Source organism: Corythoichthys intestinalis, chromosome 13, assembly GCF_030265065.1.
Source record: "Corythoichthys intestinalis isolate RoL2023-P3 chromosome 13, ASM3026506v1, whole genome shotgun sequence".
Taxonomy (NCBI): domain Eukaryota; kingdom Metazoa; phylum Chordata; class Actinopteri; order Syngnathiformes; family Syngnathidae; genus Corythoichthys; species Corythoichthys intestinalis.
The window spans coordinates 173686-191267 of record NC_080407.1 but is presented as its reverse complement, the minus strand read 5'-3'; the positions used below and the strand labels follow the sequence as shown (position 1 = coordinate 191267).

Genomic DNA, 17582 nt, shown 5'->3' with positions numbered 1-17582 from the left:
GGCAAGGGAAAACAAGCTCCATTTGTGTTTATCTTTGGAGTCATGCTTTGTCACCTAGGACCTGTTTGCCATGGGTCACCCTGCCAGGGGCATAAAGCCCCAGACAACATAGCTCCTAGGAACATTGGGACACACAAAGCCCTCCACCATGATTAGGCGATGATTCACGCAGGGGTTTTTCCGCCACAAGATTACAAAATGTACACCGTGAGTGCCAACCGGAGGTACGGCAGCAAACGAACCAATTGTCGGCAGCGCCGATAGAGTGAACTCGAGCCTTTGGGGTAAATGACCACAGAGGACAGCGGTTTGACAAAGCGCTTTATTTTTGCGGCCGCCGCTAGCCTTTGATGACGGCGATGGGTCGCAGCTTGATGGCCTTGCTGCTGATGCCGGCGTCGTGACAGGTGTCCACCACGTCCGTCACGTTCTTGTAAGATTCGGGAGCCTGAAACGAAAAAGGGGTCAGACGCACGCGAAACGGGACGGGCCGATTTTTGACCGACCTCCTCCATGACCAGTTTGGGGGACGCCACCCGGATGGCGATGCCTTTGTCAGCCAGCTGGTCCAGGACGTCTCTGAAGTCCAGATTGCGGCGCGACTTGGCCCGGGAAAGCGCGCGACCCTGCGTGGCGGGAGAGCCGAAATGATCGTCGGGCGCGCGTTCGGACGGCGAGCACGTACCGCTCCGTGGCAGGTGGTTCCGAAGGTGCGCGTCATGCCTCTCTCGGTGCCTGTCAGGACGTAGCTGCACGTCCCCATGGTGCCGCCGATCAGAACCGGCTGCCCAGTCAGCTGGAGATCGAGAAGAATTTTTTTTTTTTTTTTTTTGCGTGACGCGACGCCTTGCTTTTTTTGGTTGTTTGCGTGCGCGAGACCTGATAGTCGACGGGGATGAGCGGATGGTGGGGAGGGAAGGCCCTGGTGGAGCCTTTACGGTGCACCAGCAGAGTGCGCTGGCGCCCGTCCACCATGTGCTCCTCCACTTTGGCGATGTTGTGCGACACATCGTAGATAACGTGCATGTCCAGGTCGTCCGGCGTGCTGGCAAACACCTTGGAAAAAGCCTGAACCCAGAAGAAGAAAAAGCACGATCGAGACGGCTCGTTGGCCGCCGGCCACGCCGCGCCGCGCCTCGCCCGTTTGCCGGACCTGTCTGCTGAGGAAGGTCATGGACGATCGGTTGACCCAGGCGTAATTGCCGGCGGCGGCCATTCCCTTCAGGTAGTCCTGTCCCTCTTGCGACGTGATGCGAGCGCACGCCAGCTGTCGGTCGTTGACCACGATCTTATCTCGCTTCATGGCCTTCTCCATGGCCACCAGCGCATCTTTGGCGACGGGGAGAGAGAAAGAGCAGACCGGTTGAGCGACCGCCCCCCGCGAGAACTCTCCGAGGGAAAGGGGCCGGGCTACCTGTGGCCACCTGGTGTCCGAGGCCTCGGCTGCCGCTGTGGATCATGACGCAGACTTGGCCCTTGTGGTCCACGCCCATTTTCTTGGCGGCGTAATCGTCGTAGATCTCGTCCACCACTTGGATCTCGGCGTAGTGGTTTCCCGCCCCCAGCGTGCCCAGCTGCAAAACAAAGCCGGGCCTCGTCAGCGTCGGCCGCTCCCGTCGTCCGCCCGCCGAGGTCACCTGCGGCAGGCCCCTCTTCTTGGCCTTGGACGAGACTTTGTCGGGGTCGGCCTGCAGCATGCGTCCGTACTCCTCGCAGTGCTCCTTGTCCTCGGCCCAGGCGTAGCCCTCCCGCAGCGACCAGTCCACGCCCATCTCCAGAGCCTCCTCGAGGTCCCTGCGACGGACGGCGTTGAGTCGGCGCGGGGAGGCCGAGCCCCCGCGCCCGCCTTACTTGGCCCCCATGGGGATGACGCCCTTGGAGCCCACGCCCACGGGGATGTGGTCAAAGAGCGCCTGCGCCAGCTGCTCCTTGACGGGCTCCACGTCCCGCTCGTCCAGGTTGGTCCTCAGCAGGCGGACGCCGCAGTTGATGTCGAAGCCCACGCCGCCTGCCGCGCGCATCGCGTCATGTCACGTCACGTCACGTCACGTCACGGCGGCTCATCGTACTCGTCCGCTGCGTTTTTTTTTTTTTTTTACCTGGCGAGACCACCGCCTCCGGGTCGTCGATGTCGAAGGCCGCCATGTTCCCGATGGCGAATCCGTAACCCGAGTGGACGTCCGGGAGGCCGATGGATCTCTGCGGAGAAACGTTCTTTGGACCGGGAGCCACGTCGACTTTGCGAACAAAGTCGACGTGGCTCCCGGTCCGATCGAACGACTCGTTTCGTTTCCCTTTCTTTCCGGCGCGTGCGCACTCACGTGAACGATACCGGGCAGCGCCGCCACGTTCCCGATCTGTTTCATGGCCGGAAGGAAGCCGCCCACACCTGAGGAAGGGGAAGGAACGCTCGCTCGTGATAGAATGACGCGAGGTACTCGCACCTACCTCCTCGACATGCGTTCCGCAGTTCCTCAAACATCAGCTTCTCCAGAGGGTCGTTGACGTAGAAGATTCCTTCCACCTGGAATCACGCGCATAGCTGTCACAATTGCACGGACGGCGTTTATCCATTTGAAGCCGAAACAATAAACTCGTCACCGCCACTGAATGAGTTCCTCCGCTTAAGTAATAACGTGCTCATTCCGTGTAATAGCTGAAGCTAAGTCAATGCATGACGGCTAACTAGCTTGTCAACTAGCCGCGTTCGTCTCTTTTTACCTTCATGTTGGGAACAAAACCCTTTTTAATTCTCCAGCAGTTTGTGTCGATCTTGTCCAGATACTGCAACTCGTCGTTGTAATTCCTACTCATGATTGTAGTTTGGTGCCGATTCCAGTAAAACGGATCACTCGAAAGCTCTGCCGAACACCGGGTGCATTCAGTGCCCGGTGCGCTTCTCCGCATGGGACGTCGGCCCGCCGGCCGGAAGCGTTTATATACTTGACAACACGGCAAAGTAGTTCAGGGATTTTTTTATATTTAAAAAAAAAAAATTTTTTTTTTTTTAATTTAAAGATACATCTGCAGAATTCGGTCGTCGTCTATCGCGTTTTTTTGTAAATGGTGTGTGGTTTTTAGTTTGCTGACGTCCAAATAAATGAGTCGGTAGTCGGCTTGACGTGTTCGGCGGCTGAGTTTCAAAACAAAAAGACGGAGCGGCTCCAAAGAAAGGAATACCTCCTCGCTTCCACGCTTTATTTTGAAAAGCGGATGTTTTTGTTCCGATACGGCGCCGCTCGATGGAGGAAGAGTATTCGGCAGCCGGCGGCAGGCAGGCAAACGTAACGTTTGGCAAAGCGTCGTCAATAAGGTTCCTTTTTCTTCTTTTCCAGCCTCCGTTTGAGCGCGCACTCAAACTCGTCCTCACTACTAGCTTACCGTCATTTAGCTTCGCCGCGCTAAGTATGTTGAGTTTTCGCTGCGCCCGGTGACACTTCATTTTCTCTACTTTTGACATTTGACGTCGTGACTGTTGCGTACCAACAGTGAGATTACTCGTCAATGCTGTTTTTTTGGTCTGCCCTTTTGAATGTCGCGATGCTCATGAATGACTCAGCAAAAGCGGAAACGATGGCTTCGTCGAGTCAAGAATGGATGACGGCTTGTCTTTTTTGCTCTATTTTTATGCGCAGGATGAAGCTGCGAGTTCGCGTCTGCAAGCAGACCAGCAAAGTGGACGCGCTCGGTCCCGAGTCCACTGTCGGGGAACTCATGGAGCACATACGTCACGTCCTGCTGCCCGGACACGGACTGGGGTCAGGAAAGCCTTCGCTTCGTCGAGCGATGACGCGAATAGTCGTCGGCGCGCACGCTTCGTGACGTCACAGAGGCCCCTCACGGCGTCCAAAGGCGCGGGGGCCGACGTCACGTGACGTCACAACGCCGTTAGCCTTAGCGCTCCGGCGATATTTCGCGCTGCCTTCTTCCCGTCGTCTCCGTTTTTCCTCATCTTCAGGCCGGACGTGACCTTCGCCCTCTCTCTCGACGGCGCCGAGCTCCTCGCCGACACGGGTCAGAAGTTGTCGTCGTGCGGCGTCGTCCCGGGAGATCTCGTCCGCGTCCTCCTCCCCGCCGCCGACGGAGGGCCCGACGCCGGAAGCCGCGCCGTGCCCGCCGACCGCGCGCGCCCCGGGGACGACCGGACCGGCGCCCGAACCGCCCCCGTCATGACCCCCAGCCAGGTGAGCGGAGGGAGCGCGTCGTGGTTCCCTCCCGACCGTAAGGCCGCCAAATCGAAAGGGCGATTTTAACTCGATTCGCCATCTGCCGTCTCGACCGGCAGCCCCGCGGCGGCGCCCCCGCGGAGCCAGAGACGCTCGGCCGGGAGCCGACGCTGTGCGGCGAGGCCGGCGAAGGTCAGGCGCCGCGCTCGCTGGAGCTGCTGTACCGCGCCGCCGACCCGACCTGCCCCGCCGACGCCGTCGTGGTGGCCGCCCACCTCCTCATGCTGGAGACGGGATTCGCGCCGCAGGTCAGGAAGCGCCGCGTCGTCGCTCCGTTCCCGTCGGCTCGGGGCTCCATCCGCTTTCTTTTTTTGGCCACCTTCAGAGCCACGAGGCCGAGCCGGCCGAGATGCCGCCCGGGTGGCGCTCGTCCGGCGGCGCTTACAGACTTCAGTACACGCACGCGCTGTGCGAAAGGGCCACGGTCACAGTGGTGGCGGTGCCCATGAGCCCCGTGCTGGTCATCCAAGGTGAGCCAGTCGGTCTTCTGTCTGATTTTGCTCCCTGCCAGAAATTGCAACATTGCCATTCCGCTACATGCGGCGTGTCCAAAGTCAACGCCTTATCGAAAAAGGAAGACGGACGCACATGAAGGAAAGTTCTCCAACCGTATGGCCGCGCTCAACTCGACCGCACGCCGCTGTCTTCCATTTAACGTCTTCCTCGCGCCGTCGATCATTAATTTTTGGTGTATTCATGTTGCACGTGTAAGTTTATCATATGCAGGCATTGCCACCTTTCGGTGCAATTTCGCCGTTTTGAAATCAAAATGGGTCATTTTTCTGAATCGCGTAGATCCCAGGAGAAAAAAATGGGGGGGGGGGGGGCATGTCAACGGGCAACTGAAGCCGTTAACTTCAAAACCGTAGTCCATGCTCAAAACGACACTCTAGTCCTATGACCTAGACCTATCACCGCCGCTCTCTTCTCGTGACAACAAATAACTGACGAGTGACACAGTTATCACCAATCAGCAATGAGGAGGCCGAACCCCTCTCCATCCCAGCTTCTCGCCCGGTGTTCTGCCAAAATCTCCTACATCGGCGAAACGTGCTACATGAGTCAAATTTGACACCCAAAGTACTACCGTGCGCTCTAAACTTGTTTAGATGCAATCAGGAATAACGTACTAAAAAAATGCCTGCGGAAAACACTTCAATGTAGTTATATCAAATACGGACGGTTGAAATACGCTACGTGACTCATCTGCTTCAAAGCTAACACAAAAAACAATGGTTAAAAGTATGAGAGGGTAATACATGCAAAAAGAATCTTTGAGGCAGTGAAAAGGTTCTAAATAACTAGATAAAAATGGTGACTACTCGCCGCTTCTAACCCATGTGCGCATGCGTGCGGACGCAAGCGCGCTGAGCATTGTGTAGGAGGTTTGGCCGCGTAGTAAGGAATGGCCGAACACCGACCCGTTGGAAATTGCGGCAAGGTAAGGGATTAAAGTCAAAAATTGTTAACTTCTTAAAGCTAAAAGTTTGAGCGATGGCCTATAATAGTCTTATAATGGTCTAATAATAAAAAATGATCATAATTAATATTAAGTCTAATAATGATATTGTGTCGTTCGATCAATTCCTGCGCTTGTAATGGTGTCTATAACACATGTATTTGCTTCATTTCTTGATAACTGACTTCAGATAGTCCTCGATATATCAGCGCCTCGTAGAACACCATTACTCGATGTAGCTCTAACTGCGGAGGGGCTAACTAGCGCCTTTCACACAGGGTTTTGCGAGTAAATTTAACGAGCGTCAGTTGGGATCTGAATTGTTGTCGGTTGGCGTTGTGCCCCTTTGTAAAGCGCTTGTTAACGATCAAAAAAACAACCTAATAAATCATGAGCAATGAGGTAACTGGAGTGATGAACTAGCGCCTTCCATACAAGTCATGTTCAGGGCTTTGTTAGTAAAGTTCTGAACGGTCACCAGTTATTTTTGACAACGAGGCCCCTCTATATTCTCCGATAATTAGAGAAGAGTTGTGCCTTGTTGTGGAGGTCGTTTCATTTGTTTAGCCATGGAGAGTTGATCAAACCGGAGAGCTCCGCTACAGGTCGCATTTGAAAGTAACCCCATTCCCGCGCTGTTCCTTCATAAAACAGCCTACAGGTGTACTTCTGTTTATCCAGTATGATGCCCTATCAATCAAAGTTAAGGACCATGGGACTAATTGCTTTGGTTGAATGTAAAGAAAGCTATAGATAATGCTTTTGAAGACTTGTCATTTTTTCGATCGATCGATCTAACACATAATAGTTAAGTCAATGGAATTTATACTGTAGCTGTAAATTCATATTTTATGCTGTACAGCTGTTCTCCCCTTAATGCAAATGGCAGGTACTGTGCATTTTATAATCTAGATTTTGTATAATTTGCTTCTTAACGCGTCTTATATGTTCTGATTTCAGGATGAGAGATTTAGACTTGTACACGTTCAATTATCATGTAGTGTGTTTAAGTCCAGATGTCTCTGGTTGCATTATGAAATGCACTTTTCCGCGCGTACCGTGTGTCCATGTTACTTTGTCACCATTTTCACCCCTAACCACTTTGCATGCCTGGATATGACTTGTTTATTCGGCACCTGTAGATTTTCTATAGAAAGAGAGTCGCTCGCCAATCACCGAATGCCAAAGAGCGCTTCACAAAAGAGCAAAATCTAACCAAACTCTCTGGTTGTTTCTTTCCGCCGGCCCGCAGCCATCCTGCAGCTGGCCGACAGCGCCAGCATGGCGGCCAAAGTTTGCGTGGACCCCGCCGGCTACGTGACGGAGGCGTGGCCAGGTCAGTCCCGCCGATCCGGCCGGCGTTCTCCTCGCCGATACCTCGCGTCTTTTCCAGGAACCAGCGCGGCGGCCGCCTACACCGGTCTGAGTCGGCTGTCGCGAGTCTTCAAGGACCAGCTGGTCTACCCGCTGATTGCCGCCACGAGGGAAGGTAAGGCACGCCCGCCGCCCTTCGGACGATACGGCTTTCCTATTCACGCCGATCCAAAAACGACCGGCGCAAATTGGACTCCACCGCGAGAGGGCGCCGTTATCCGTAGCCGCCGAGACAACTTTCTCTTGCGGAGCGGCCGCAATTTTTGCAAAAAGTCGTCGGCCGGCGGCGGCGGCTTTGACGCGTGGCGCCCGTGTTTTTGTCGTCCAGCGTTGCGTCTCCCGGCGGCGTTCGGCCTGTCGGCGTTGCCTCCGGAGTTGCTCCTCCTCGTGTTGCGGCTGCTGGACGTGGTGTCGGTGGTGCGCCTGTCGGCCGTGTGCCGACACCTGAACGCCGCCGCCGCCGACGCCGCGCTCTGGAGACATCTGGTGCGACGCGACTTCAGCGGTAAGAAACCCGTACGCGCCCAGTCCGGCCGGACGTTGACCGCGCGCTCTCCGTCTCTGTTTAGATCACAAATGGCAGGGAGAGACCAACTGGAAAGAGGTCAGCCTTCTCGCTCGTGCGTTCCGACGGCCGTCGCGGAGGCCGCTTTTAACGCCCCCGTCGCGTGTCTGCGCGCAGCTGTACAAAAGTTTCTACAAGTTCCGGCACAAGCGAGGCTGCGCGGAGCGGCCGTGCTCCCTCCCCCCTTTCATCCATCGCCCCGTCTTCGGCCCCGCTCCCTACCCGCCCGTCCCCGGCATCCTCGGCGGAGGCTACGACCGACGACCGCCGGCTTTACCCGCGCCCCGCTACGACCCCGTGGGCCCGCTGACGCACGGCGAGCGGCGGCGGCGCAGCGACCCCCGACCCCCAGCCGGGGGGGGCGCTCGGCCGGGGGACGTCCGTAGAGGCTTCATCTGAGGAGGCGGACCGGACGTCTCCTCCTCCGGGAAGCCGAACGCCGTGTTGGCGTCGGAGTCAAATTTCAGGAGAAATGCACTGAAGGTGAAAACCTACATATTCGCACTCTACATTTTCAAATTTAGACAAATGCGTATATATATATATTTTTTTGTTGTTGTTGTTGTTGGAGCCTTTGGCATTTTGTGAAAAACGACTGATTGCGTTCTCAGAAGAGTGCGACTCCACCTTGTGGCGTCTAACAGCAATCACGGGAGCCTTTTCCAGAGTTGGCAAATTCAGCCGTTCTCGTTTTGACGCTCATTGGACTCCTTTTGTTTATAAGACGTGTGCTTTTTTTATTTTCTATTTTTGAATCCAAACGTGACTTTATTAAAGCCAATTGTTGTGAAGTGAAGCCAAGCGTTTTGTTTTGAAATTTGGAGACATGCTTGCAACTGTCATTTTGGCCTCTCCTCTCGTTTTTGCTACACGTGTAAGGATCGTTGACCAAAACGGACTTTGCCTGCTCATCAGACAGACCTCCCTATCCACTCGGTTGATGTCGTTATTCAATCGATGGGGTCCAAACTTGTTTGAAAGCAAAATTGCATCCGTCGCCGGTAGTTTCCGTGTATCGTCATTGACTGAAAAAGACCGATCGTGTCATCAGACTCAAAAAAGTAGACCTGAGCGATATCGCCAGATGACTCAAAGGGCCACATTTGACCTCCTATCTTCTTCCGATACCATTGAATCCAGGCAAAGGGGCTGTTTACGCCGCGGCGGCCTTTCGACGGTGGCCTCCGAAGCGGAACGATTCCGTTGCTCCGCGAGCATATGAACGGAAAACGCGGGGAACGCGGAATGGCGACATCGTTCCAAAGGAGACGGATCCGTGCGAGGGGTTTCGTTCTGTTGTTTTGATCGGAGCGGCACCATGTAAGGAGGGGTTCATCTGTGACTTCTATCTATAGGAGGCCATTTCTCTTCGAGCTTGATGACGATCGTTTATCGATCCCCACGGGAGAAATTCCGGTGTACTTTAGCATGTGTGGCACACAGTTAAAATCAAAATAGTTCTTTTAATATTTAGTTGTGTCCACAACGTGATTCACCATATGTTTCATATTATTTGGTCGGGTTTTGGAAAATATACACAGACGTTTCTGCCTGAAAAGAGAATTGTACTGACCGGTTGTAGCCAGCAGGTGTCAGCGTTCGCCGCTTGGCGTGATTGAGCAATGGGAAGTCGCATTTTGGGAGCGAATAAGAAATAGCCACGCCAGACGAACGTTCTGTTAAAACTATTGTCTTGTGTTTCAGGTGAGGAAAATGCTAGAATTTGACTGCGTATATTAACAAATGACTTTGTTTTGGACTGATTGGGTTTAGAAATGTGTTGTCTAGTGTGTCAGTGAATGCAGAGGTGCTCGTGGGGACGAGCGGAAGACGAGGGAATGCGAGTAGTGTTTACAATGGAAAAAGTTACATATGTGGTCACAAATATTTGTGTTTATTAATATACAGTGGTACCTCTACATACGAAGTTAATCCGTTCCAGGACCTTGTTTGTAAGTCGAAATGGTCGTATGTCGAGCAGGATTTTCCCATAGGAATACATTATAATTCCATTAATTCGTTCCACAGACCAAAAACCTTCACTAAATCCTTAAAAAAATACTGCTGGTACTATTACAAATGGCAATTACACATAGCAAAACAAATAAATTATAAATCAAAATCGGAATAATAATAATAATAATTCCTGTATTAATGTAACGAATCGGGTTCTAATGTGGCGGACGTTTTTTGCTGACCCTGAACGCACCGCGGAGCTGACGTGCCAGAGAGACCGGTGAGCTTGAGTTTCACTTTCACTTTGAATGCTTTCTTGAGAACACCGTCAATTGCGGCAGACAGAAGGTGTTTTTGTTTTGAATAAGTTGTGAAATAAATGATAAAAACGTGGCGAAGTTGGCGATTTCTCTGGAGATGTTACCACAATAAGAATTGTCAGCTTAACTTATAAAGACTGGCGAACGATGGTTGGAGGAGGACCGTGGAGATGTATTGTTGAGTCATTTCACGGATGCCCACCCTAAGCTCATATTTTTCTGTCATTTGCATCTTCATTTAGAAGGTAAGCGTCAACTTTTTCCTTGTTTCACCACCTGTACCAACCTTTTCTGAAACCAGTGTTGATTTGTCACACAAGAAAATCCGCCGTGCATTCGTCTGCGGTGCTGCCATTGTCGTCGTATTTCGAGCATGTCGTCGGATGTAGAAACAAATGGCGAGTCAAATTTTACGTCGGATGTCGAAAAGTTCGTGTGTCGAAGCGATCGTATGTAGAGGTACCACTGTACAAGAGTCCTTATTTCAGTCGGAAGAATAAGAAATAGCCGTCTGTGCACTTGTGAAGCCACACCAGACGAACGTTGTGTTAAAACTATTTTCTTGTGTTTCAGTGTGCAAGAAAAAGGAAAATAAAAGAAATGTGTAGCGACAGACCTAAGCATTTCGTCTTTGTCTGCACCACGCTACACGTGCGGCACGTGTGTTGATAGGACACGGACAGTACCAAAATATAGGGAAAACATTCAATGTTAACAGCGGTCATTATCAAATTTAACTGCAGCAGGAATAAACAAATTCCTACTGGAGCACAAGGCAAGAAGACAGTCCGACTTTTATGAAGCAAAACGAAAGTTTACATGTTGGGGGAAAAAAAAAAAAAATCAATCGCACATCCTGGGATTTTGGGACGTTCAAACGATATATTGTGCAGGCCTACAGTATTGCCGGCGTTTTAAACGGGTGACGTCAGAGGCCGGCGATGACGTCATCCTTTTGTGTCCGACAACAAGGGGGTGTCGGATTTTCGCCGCGGCGCTTTCAATCCCGCAATGTTGTCAAAGTTTGCTGTTGCGAAACGCCTTCTTCGAGGCTTTGGCGGCCACGACTATTTTTCTTATTCGGTGCATTGACTTTGAGGATGGTGGCGTCCAGAAAAGGATGACTGCAAGTAGCAGTGGGCGGGCGTCGACTGACGGTTCCAGTTTCAGAGAGGCAAACGGCGTCAGTTCAACTCCAACTTTATGGTGTCGCGATGAAACGGTCGCCGGAGAAGACAGACAGACAGACAGCGGGTGTAGCGGCTCGCGCGTGTCCCTTTAAGAGCTCGGTGTTACCGGAAGTCGGAGGGGCGGGTCCTGCCGGGCCAGCCACACAACGGAACCCGTCGCGGGACCGAGCGAGCGAGCGAGCGAGCGAACGAACGGACCTTAAACTCAAGCTAACCCTCGCTCTCCGCCGCCGCCTCAACCGGAGCGGCCTTCTGTCATGATCCGCTGGCGCGCGCGTGGGACATGGCGTCTCTAGCGGGCCCGACTTACGACGTCGCCGCCGCCGCCGCCGAACTGGACGCCTCCCTGCGCCAGATGCTCAAGGCCATCGCAGACGAACGGAACCGACTCAACATCCGCCAGGAGATCAGCGGCCTCGGTCAGGTTTGAGGCTCGGTGACGTCACGGCACCCTTCCGTCACGTGACCCGGCAACAAGTCAAACGCCCGACGTCTCGCATATTTCCATGCAGACGAATGCGCCCGGGGACAATCGCGTCAATCCGCCCAGCTAACAAACGTGTACGCCTGCGCGTTTAGGTTGCCTGAAGGACGACCGCATCGTCTTCTGGACATGGATGTTCTCCACCTACTTCATGGAGAAGTGCGCCCCACGCCAGGACGACATGCTCTTCTACGTGCGCAGAAAGCCGGCGGCGTACGCGGGCGCCGACGACGACGCCGACGGCAAGAAGGTGAGCACGTGACGCGCGAGTGGGAACCGCGTCCGACTCTCGTGTCCGTCATAGGTGGAGGTGGAAGTTTACAGGAGAGACTCCAAGAAGCTTCCGGGCCTCGGGGACCCAGACATCGACTGGGAGGAGAGCGTCTACCTCAACCTGGTCCTGCAGAAGGTCACAAAAGTCCGCCCGCCCGCCCGCTTCGCCGCAAACGCGCACGCTCATTTGCCACCTATTTCAGCTGGACTACGTGGTGACGTGCGCCGTGTGCACGCGCTCGGACGCCGGCGACATTCACGTCCACAAGAAGAAATGTCAGGTGAGGAGGCCTCGTCGACGGGCGCCGAGCGCTAACGCCCACGCACGCGGCCTCTCGCCCCTCCAGGAAGTCTTTGCGTCTCCCAGCAAGAACGCCATGGACAGCAAAGGGGAGGAATCCAAAATGAGCTACCCCAACATCTTCTTCATGATCGACAACTTTGACGAGGTGCCGACGGGCTCTCCTCTCCGCTCCGTTCCGCTCGGCCTCGACCGACCCGAGGTCCGTCTCCGTCCGCAGGTCTTCCGGGACATGACGGTGGGCGAAGGCGAGATGGTGTGCGTGGAACTGGTGGCCAGCGACAAGTGCAACACCTTCCAGGGCGTCATCTTCCAGGGTTCCATTCGCTACGAGGCGCTCAGGAAGGTCTACGACAACCGGGTGAGTCGGCGGGCGAGGCGGCGACCCCCGCCCGGCTCACGCTAAACTCGGCGCGCAGGTGAGCGTGGCGGCCAAGATGGCGCAGCGGATGTCCTTCGGCTTCTACAAGTTCAACAACATGGAGTTCGTGCGCATGAAAGGGCCGCAGGGCAAAGGTCACGCCGAGATGGCCGTCAGCCGGGCGCCCGACGGGGCCGACGCCGAATACGAGCGGCCCGCCGAGACGGTCGGTGGCCCTTCCGCCCGCCCGCCCGCCCGATCCCGCCCGTTTGAACGCCGTCGCTTTCCAGGTGACGTCGTTCAGCACGCCGCCGACCCCAGAGAGGAACCGCCCGTCCTTCTTCTCGCCCTCGCTGCGTCGCAAGGTCCCTCGGCACAAGATGGCCGAGATGAAAAAGTCGCACTCGGCCAACGACAGCGAGGAGTTCTTCCGCGAGGACGACGACGAAGGTAAAGGTCGAGCGGGCCGGCGCGCGCGGCGGAGGCGCGGCCGTGACGCGCGCTTCCCGTTTTCCCAGAGGTCCGCGGCGCCGCCAACCTTCGCTCGCGCTCTCTGTCGGGAACCGGTCGCTCGCTGGTGGGATCGTGGCTGAAGTTGAACCGGGCGGACGACGACTTCCCGCTCTTCTCGCACCTGACGTACGTCACGCTGCCGCTGCACCGCATCACCGCCGGTGAGCGCCGCCTCTTTATTGCACTTAGCCGACTTTTTTTCAACGTTAACGTTTGTTCTGAACGAACGTCAGGAGCTGAAACTTTTTTTTTTTGTGGCGTCAGACATCTTGGAGGTGCGTCAAAAGCCCATCTTGATGACGTGACGACTGTCACGAGCGCTTCCCCGCGTCGGGCCCCGCGCCCTCAGACGACCATTACCAGCCGTCCGACAAGTGCCTCCTGCTCGTCTCACGCTCTGACGGGAAGCCATGTCACTTTGCGCGTGACCGACCCGGACGGGAAATCGTGCGGCCTACACGCAGAGACTCTAAAAAGGGAAGTGAGCGATTTTGGCCAAAAGAGGTACCTTCCCCCCCCCCTTTTTTTTTTTTTTTTTTTTGAACACAAACACACGTGACGACCGGTTACGCCGCCGGCGCTTTTGATGTTTTGCTACACCTTCACGTCCTCGGCGTTCCTTGACGGTCACCTTTCGTAACACCCACCTCTCCGAGCGAATAAAGCAGACAGATGGATTTCAACGTTTCCATTTATTCACATCTAGGGGAGGTAAACAAAAGAAAGAAAGAAAATTTGTCCCGATAGGGCGACAGAGGGAGAAAGAACGGCCCTCCTCGGCGGGAAACGGACCCTCCCGACAAATATACACGTTGTCGACGGACCGGGCCTCCATTGACTGACAGAAAAAAAAAAAAAAAATGACGGGTGGGCAAAAGCGGGCCGGTTCAGCCTCTCTTCTCCTCCAGAGTTTTGTGCAGGTGGTCGGCGTCTTCGGCAGACTTGACACGGATGAGGAGCGGCACGGGGTCGCCGGGGTTCTTGTCGTCCACGGGCGGGTTGGGCACGCACACCACCATCACGTCGCTCTTGCCCAGACGCGAGCACGGCATGCCGCTCGCCAGCAAGATGTTGAGGAGGATGTTTCCTGTCAGGGAGCGCGCGCATGCGCGCGCGGGGGGTTAGCGCCGGTCGGCCGTCGTCCACGCCGTCGTCCTTACCCAGGTTGGTGTCGGCCCTGACGATCATTTGCGTTTTCCCCTGGGCCGTCTCTTTGAGGTGCAGCGTTCCCACGCCTTTCTCCTTGAATTCGTGGCCCTTCTTGTAGAAGAGTTTACACCTAAAGAGCCATCAGATGAGATCAGCGGGAGCGGGTAGGCGGCGCTGTCCGTCCGCCCGTGCCTACCTTTTGGAGTAGAAGGCGTCCTCCTCTTTGACCTCTTTGACCTCAGGTTTGGGCGGCTCGTACGCGTCCCCCTTCTCCTCTACGCAAAGGACAACAAGTCAGCCTCCAGATTCGGAGGGGCCCCGTCGGAGCAAAGGTAACATTTCCGGAGCCGCCGGACTCTACTTTTCCCAGCCTCCCGCGCGTACCTGAAGGCGCGGCGCGGTCCGTCTCGCCGAAGGATCGCGACGCTCCCCCGAAGGAGGAAAAAGCGGACGGCTCGGCGCCCTTTTGCGCCGAGCCTTCCGCCTTCCGACCGAAGTCGAACGCGACGGCGGGCGGGTCGTCCTCGGAGGGAAACGCGGGAAAGGAAGGGGCCGTCCGGTCCTCGGCGGCGAAGCGTCGCTCGATGCCGGCCAGGTGGCGCTCGTAGTCGCGGAAGATGGGCTGGAGGTCGCACAGCGGGTTGTCGTCCACGTGTTTGCTGATCCAGTCGCGCACCGAACAGTTGAGCGCCGTCAACTGGCGGCCGTACTCTTTACGGCCGTTGCCCGGCGAAGCGTCGAAGGCCGCGCCTATAGGGAAACGCGGACGGGTTTCCGTGACGCGGGCCCAGCTCGTCGCTGGCGACTCACCGGTAGCCGACGAAGATGACGCCGCGGCGAAGGACGGCGCCGGGACGCCGCTCCCGTTGGTCAAGGGGCCCGAGCTTTTGAAGGCGGCGCCGAAGGGCGGCGGCGCGGAAGACGGGCCCACGGAGAAACCTTTGAAACCTTTGAAAGCGCCGCCGGCTTCGCCCTAAAACACGGGCGACGATTTAGACGGGGAGGGCGGCGTCGGTCTCGCCCGTATTACCTCCGTGCCGACATTACGCCGCTTGGCTTTCTTGATGGCGCGGTTCCTCATCACGTCTTCCGTGGCCACGGAGAAGGTTCCGGCCTAAAGAGACAAAAGGATGAGAGGCGTCGGTGGCTGACGTGCGGGAAGGCGTGACGTCACCTCCTCGCCGTCCTCCTCCTGGTCCCAGTTCCGGTCCGTCAGCTCTTTGTCCGCGATCCGCTTTGCCATCGCACCTGTGGCGCACAAATGAGCAGCACGCATGCGCCGCGCGCGGCGAAAGGTCAGGAGGTCACGCCTGCCTGCCTGCCTGCCTCGTTCGCACGCTTGAAAATGGAACGCCTTGAGTCAAGCGACAGCCTGTGAGTGTACTACTAACGTGATAAGTGCATTCGGCTCAAGGTTGACCTCGCGTATCATTAATTTAGCTTTTGGAATCTGGAGGACTATTTCTTGTCAACACGCAAGCGAGCGAGAGTGAACGGCAGCTAACGCTAGCATCGGTCGGCTAACTCCTCTGGAATCCAAGCGCTTTTCTGGTACCTCTCGTGTCGGACGGAGTCTGAAAGGGTCCGCGTGAAGGAAGGAAAGTACCCGCTGAGCTTTCACACGCCAACTCTTAAGACGAGAAGCAGGGCAGCGGTTCAAACTAGCCTCACTAGAGCCGCCATTTCACGTATAGCACACATCCGCATGAGTTTGCCCGGGCGCTACTCGGCGCATGCGCATTGGAGCGGCTTTCTGCACAGTCGCGCTGTTGCTCGACAGCCGAGCCGCCGGACCATCTTTCGCGTGATGCCGTACTCCTTCATTTGGCTTTCTCCTAACTGACAGCGAAGAGATGTTTGGCGCCGCGCAACAAAAAGACTTGAAGGTGCAATTATCCCGTGTCACCAGCTGGTGGCGGGCGACATCAACCTCATCGTGCGAGACTGGACGGGAGGGAGGTGCTCGAAGAAATAAATCAAAGACGAGATAAGCAATGAAGACGGAAAAAAAAACAAACAAAATTCGAAACGTTTCTAATGCAGTGGTTAAAATTCGATTCTCTCGGTCCTTTTCTCGGTTCCTTCGTCCCTTGTGCGCTAAAATGCAAAAACTGCGGACCGGTCCAAACGCCGGCGTCATCGTCCAAGTTTTACAGGTTGAAAATGAAACCGATGCACGTGAAGTGAAAAGAACACTTTTACAGGTCTTCCTCGGTGCTCGTCGTGGCCCGCGAGGTTCTCGGTACGCGTGTTTTGACGGCGACCCAACTGGACCGACGCGAGCCCGAGAAGGTCGCCCGCAACCCTCGCGAGGAAACGGAAGCGGCGACTTTCGCCACGGATCCGCCAAATGCAGACAAGCATCCCGGGCCGGACGGGGGACGAGGGGTGCGATGGCCGGGGGCGGGGCGAGGCCACTTTCTGTCGTCCTCCTCCAACAAGTTGAAGATGAGAATCGAGCCTGGACGGAGTGCATAAAGATCATTTTTGTCCCTGTCCGTGGTACTAGTGGAGCTTTTCATCCGAGCTCACGCAGGAAAGAGCCGGGCCTTCCGCGTTTCTCTCTCGTTTTTGGAAGTCCATGGAAAAGGAGAACAATGTCAACGCGTGGGAGAAGAAAACATCGGCGATTGGCCTCGGCCCTTGTCCGTCACTTGGCGTACTGCACTCCCAATTGGTCCACTCGGCCCAGGCTCGATCCGAGGGGCGGGCCTTAGTAGGGGTCACGAAGGAGAAGAGGCCCAGTGTGACGCCACGACTCGACGAGAGCGATTCAACTTCCCCATGCACGTGCTCCAATTACCATAAGGCACGCACGAGAATATTAGGGGGAGGAGGGGGGGGGGGCGTCACCCTGATTTCCAGCTGGTTTGCAACTCATTTTACCGGGGGCGAGCAAAGCCTCGGCAAAATCACCGGTGACAAGTTTACTTACTACTATGGAAAATGTCAGCCTTGATTGGTGATTTTTGTTCAATAAGTGACGTATTTTAGTCGGTAACAGTAACTCTCACTACAATGTATCATTTTGCTACTACTGTATTACAATTGACGTTCAAAATGGCACTATATGTCAAGGGTTTGTATTCAACAAGGCGTTGTTAACCAAACTCTCTTCAGTATCGCAAAATGCTTCTTTTACAAATGTGCCTTTATTCTTTTCGTTCATTTTTCATTCCTGACTAATAACAATAAAGCTGACTTTGACTTTCACGTGGAACAATAGTAACTCGGATGGCAATTGCCTTGCCGTTATCTAGTATTTCTTGTGTGTACTTTCGTTTCAGGTCGCGTTCGGGGAATAATACTGAAATGTGTGCTGCTGCAAGTAGTTGCAGGCTCGTGGATTTTGTTTGTAGGGCGACTGCGCAGGCGCACTTTGCGGCGAGGGGAGGAGTGCGCTCCATCCGG

General features: G+C 55.1%; 4 protein-coding genes across 10 annotated transcripts; 2 read left to right on the top strand and 2 right to left on the bottom strand.

Annotated features, from left to right (window-relative positions):
- Positions 1-286: 286 nt before the first annotated feature.
- On the bottom strand, positions 287-3584 carry rtcb (RNA 2',3'-cyclic phosphate and 5'-OH ligase). The gene is made up of 12 exons (XM_057854526.1): positions 2722-3584; positions 2449-2524; positions 2322-2389; positions 2100-2199; positions 1852-2008; positions 1638-1794; positions 1415-1574; positions 1154-1329; positions 880-1068; positions 686-796; positions 507-626; positions 287-448 (listed from the first exon to the last, which is right to left on the bottom strand). The coding sequence occupies exons 1-12, from the start codon at positions 2905-2907 to the stop codon at positions 341-343; spliced, it is 1608 nt and encodes a 535-aa protein (XP_057710509.1). The 5' UTR covers positions 2908-3584; the 3' UTR covers positions 287-340.
- Positions 2337-8420, top strand: fbxo7 (F-box protein 7). 5 transcript variants are annotated; one of them, XM_057854525.1, is made up of 10 exons: positions 2337-3313; positions 3636-3758; positions 3959-4184; positions 4286-4474; positions 4552-4696; positions 6938-7021; positions 7079-7174; positions 7388-7564; positions 7629-7663; positions 7742-8420. In XM_057854525.1, the coding sequence occupies exons 1-10, from the start codon at positions 3243-3245 to the stop codon at positions 8021-8023; spliced, it is 1428 nt and encodes a 475-aa protein (XP_057710508.1). In that variant the 5' UTR covers positions 2337-3242; the 3' UTR covers positions 8024-8420. The 5 variants fall into 5 exon arrangements, with proteins under 5 accessions (XP_057710508.1, XP_057710505.1, XP_057710507.1 ...); XM_057854522.1 differs by having other exon boundaries at positions 7079-7564; XM_057854524.1 differs by having other exon boundaries at positions 6938-7174.
- Positions 8421-8577: 157 nt separating this feature from the next.
- kiaa0930 lies at positions 8578-13699 on the top strand. The gene is made up of 10 exons (XM_057854528.1): positions 8578-11509; positions 11670-11824; positions 11879-11983; positions 12051-12128; positions 12195-12296; positions 12369-12509; positions 12568-12735; positions 12800-12959; positions 13028-13183; positions 13287-13699. Exons 1-10 carry the CDS (start codon positions 11374-11376, stop codon positions 13325-13327), a joined length of 1242 nt encoding a protein of 413 aa, XP_057710511.1. The 5' UTR covers positions 8578-11373; the 3' UTR covers positions 13328-13699.
- nup50 (nucleoporin 50) lies at positions 13698-16987 on the bottom strand. Of its 3 annotated transcripts, none has more exons than XM_057854530.1 (7): positions 15727-16987; positions 15346-15419; positions 15202-15285; positions 14556-15144; positions 14368-14446; positions 14183-14301; positions 13698-14109 (listed from the first exon to the last, which is right to left on the bottom strand). In XM_057854530.1, the coding sequence occupies exons 2-7, from the start codon at positions 15412-15414 to the stop codon at positions 13910-13912; spliced, it is 1140 nt and encodes a 379-aa protein (XP_057710513.1). In that variant the 5' UTR covers positions 15415-15419; positions 15727-16987; the 3' UTR covers positions 13698-13909. The 3 variants fall into 3 exon arrangements, with proteins under 3 accessions (XP_057710513.1, XP_057710514.1, XP_057710512.1); XM_057854531.1 differs by having other exon boundaries at positions 14556-14921; positions 14982-15144; positions 15346-16983; XM_057854529.1 differs by having other exon boundaries at positions 15346-16987.
- Between the last annotated feature and the right edge of the window lie 595 nt (positions 16988-17582).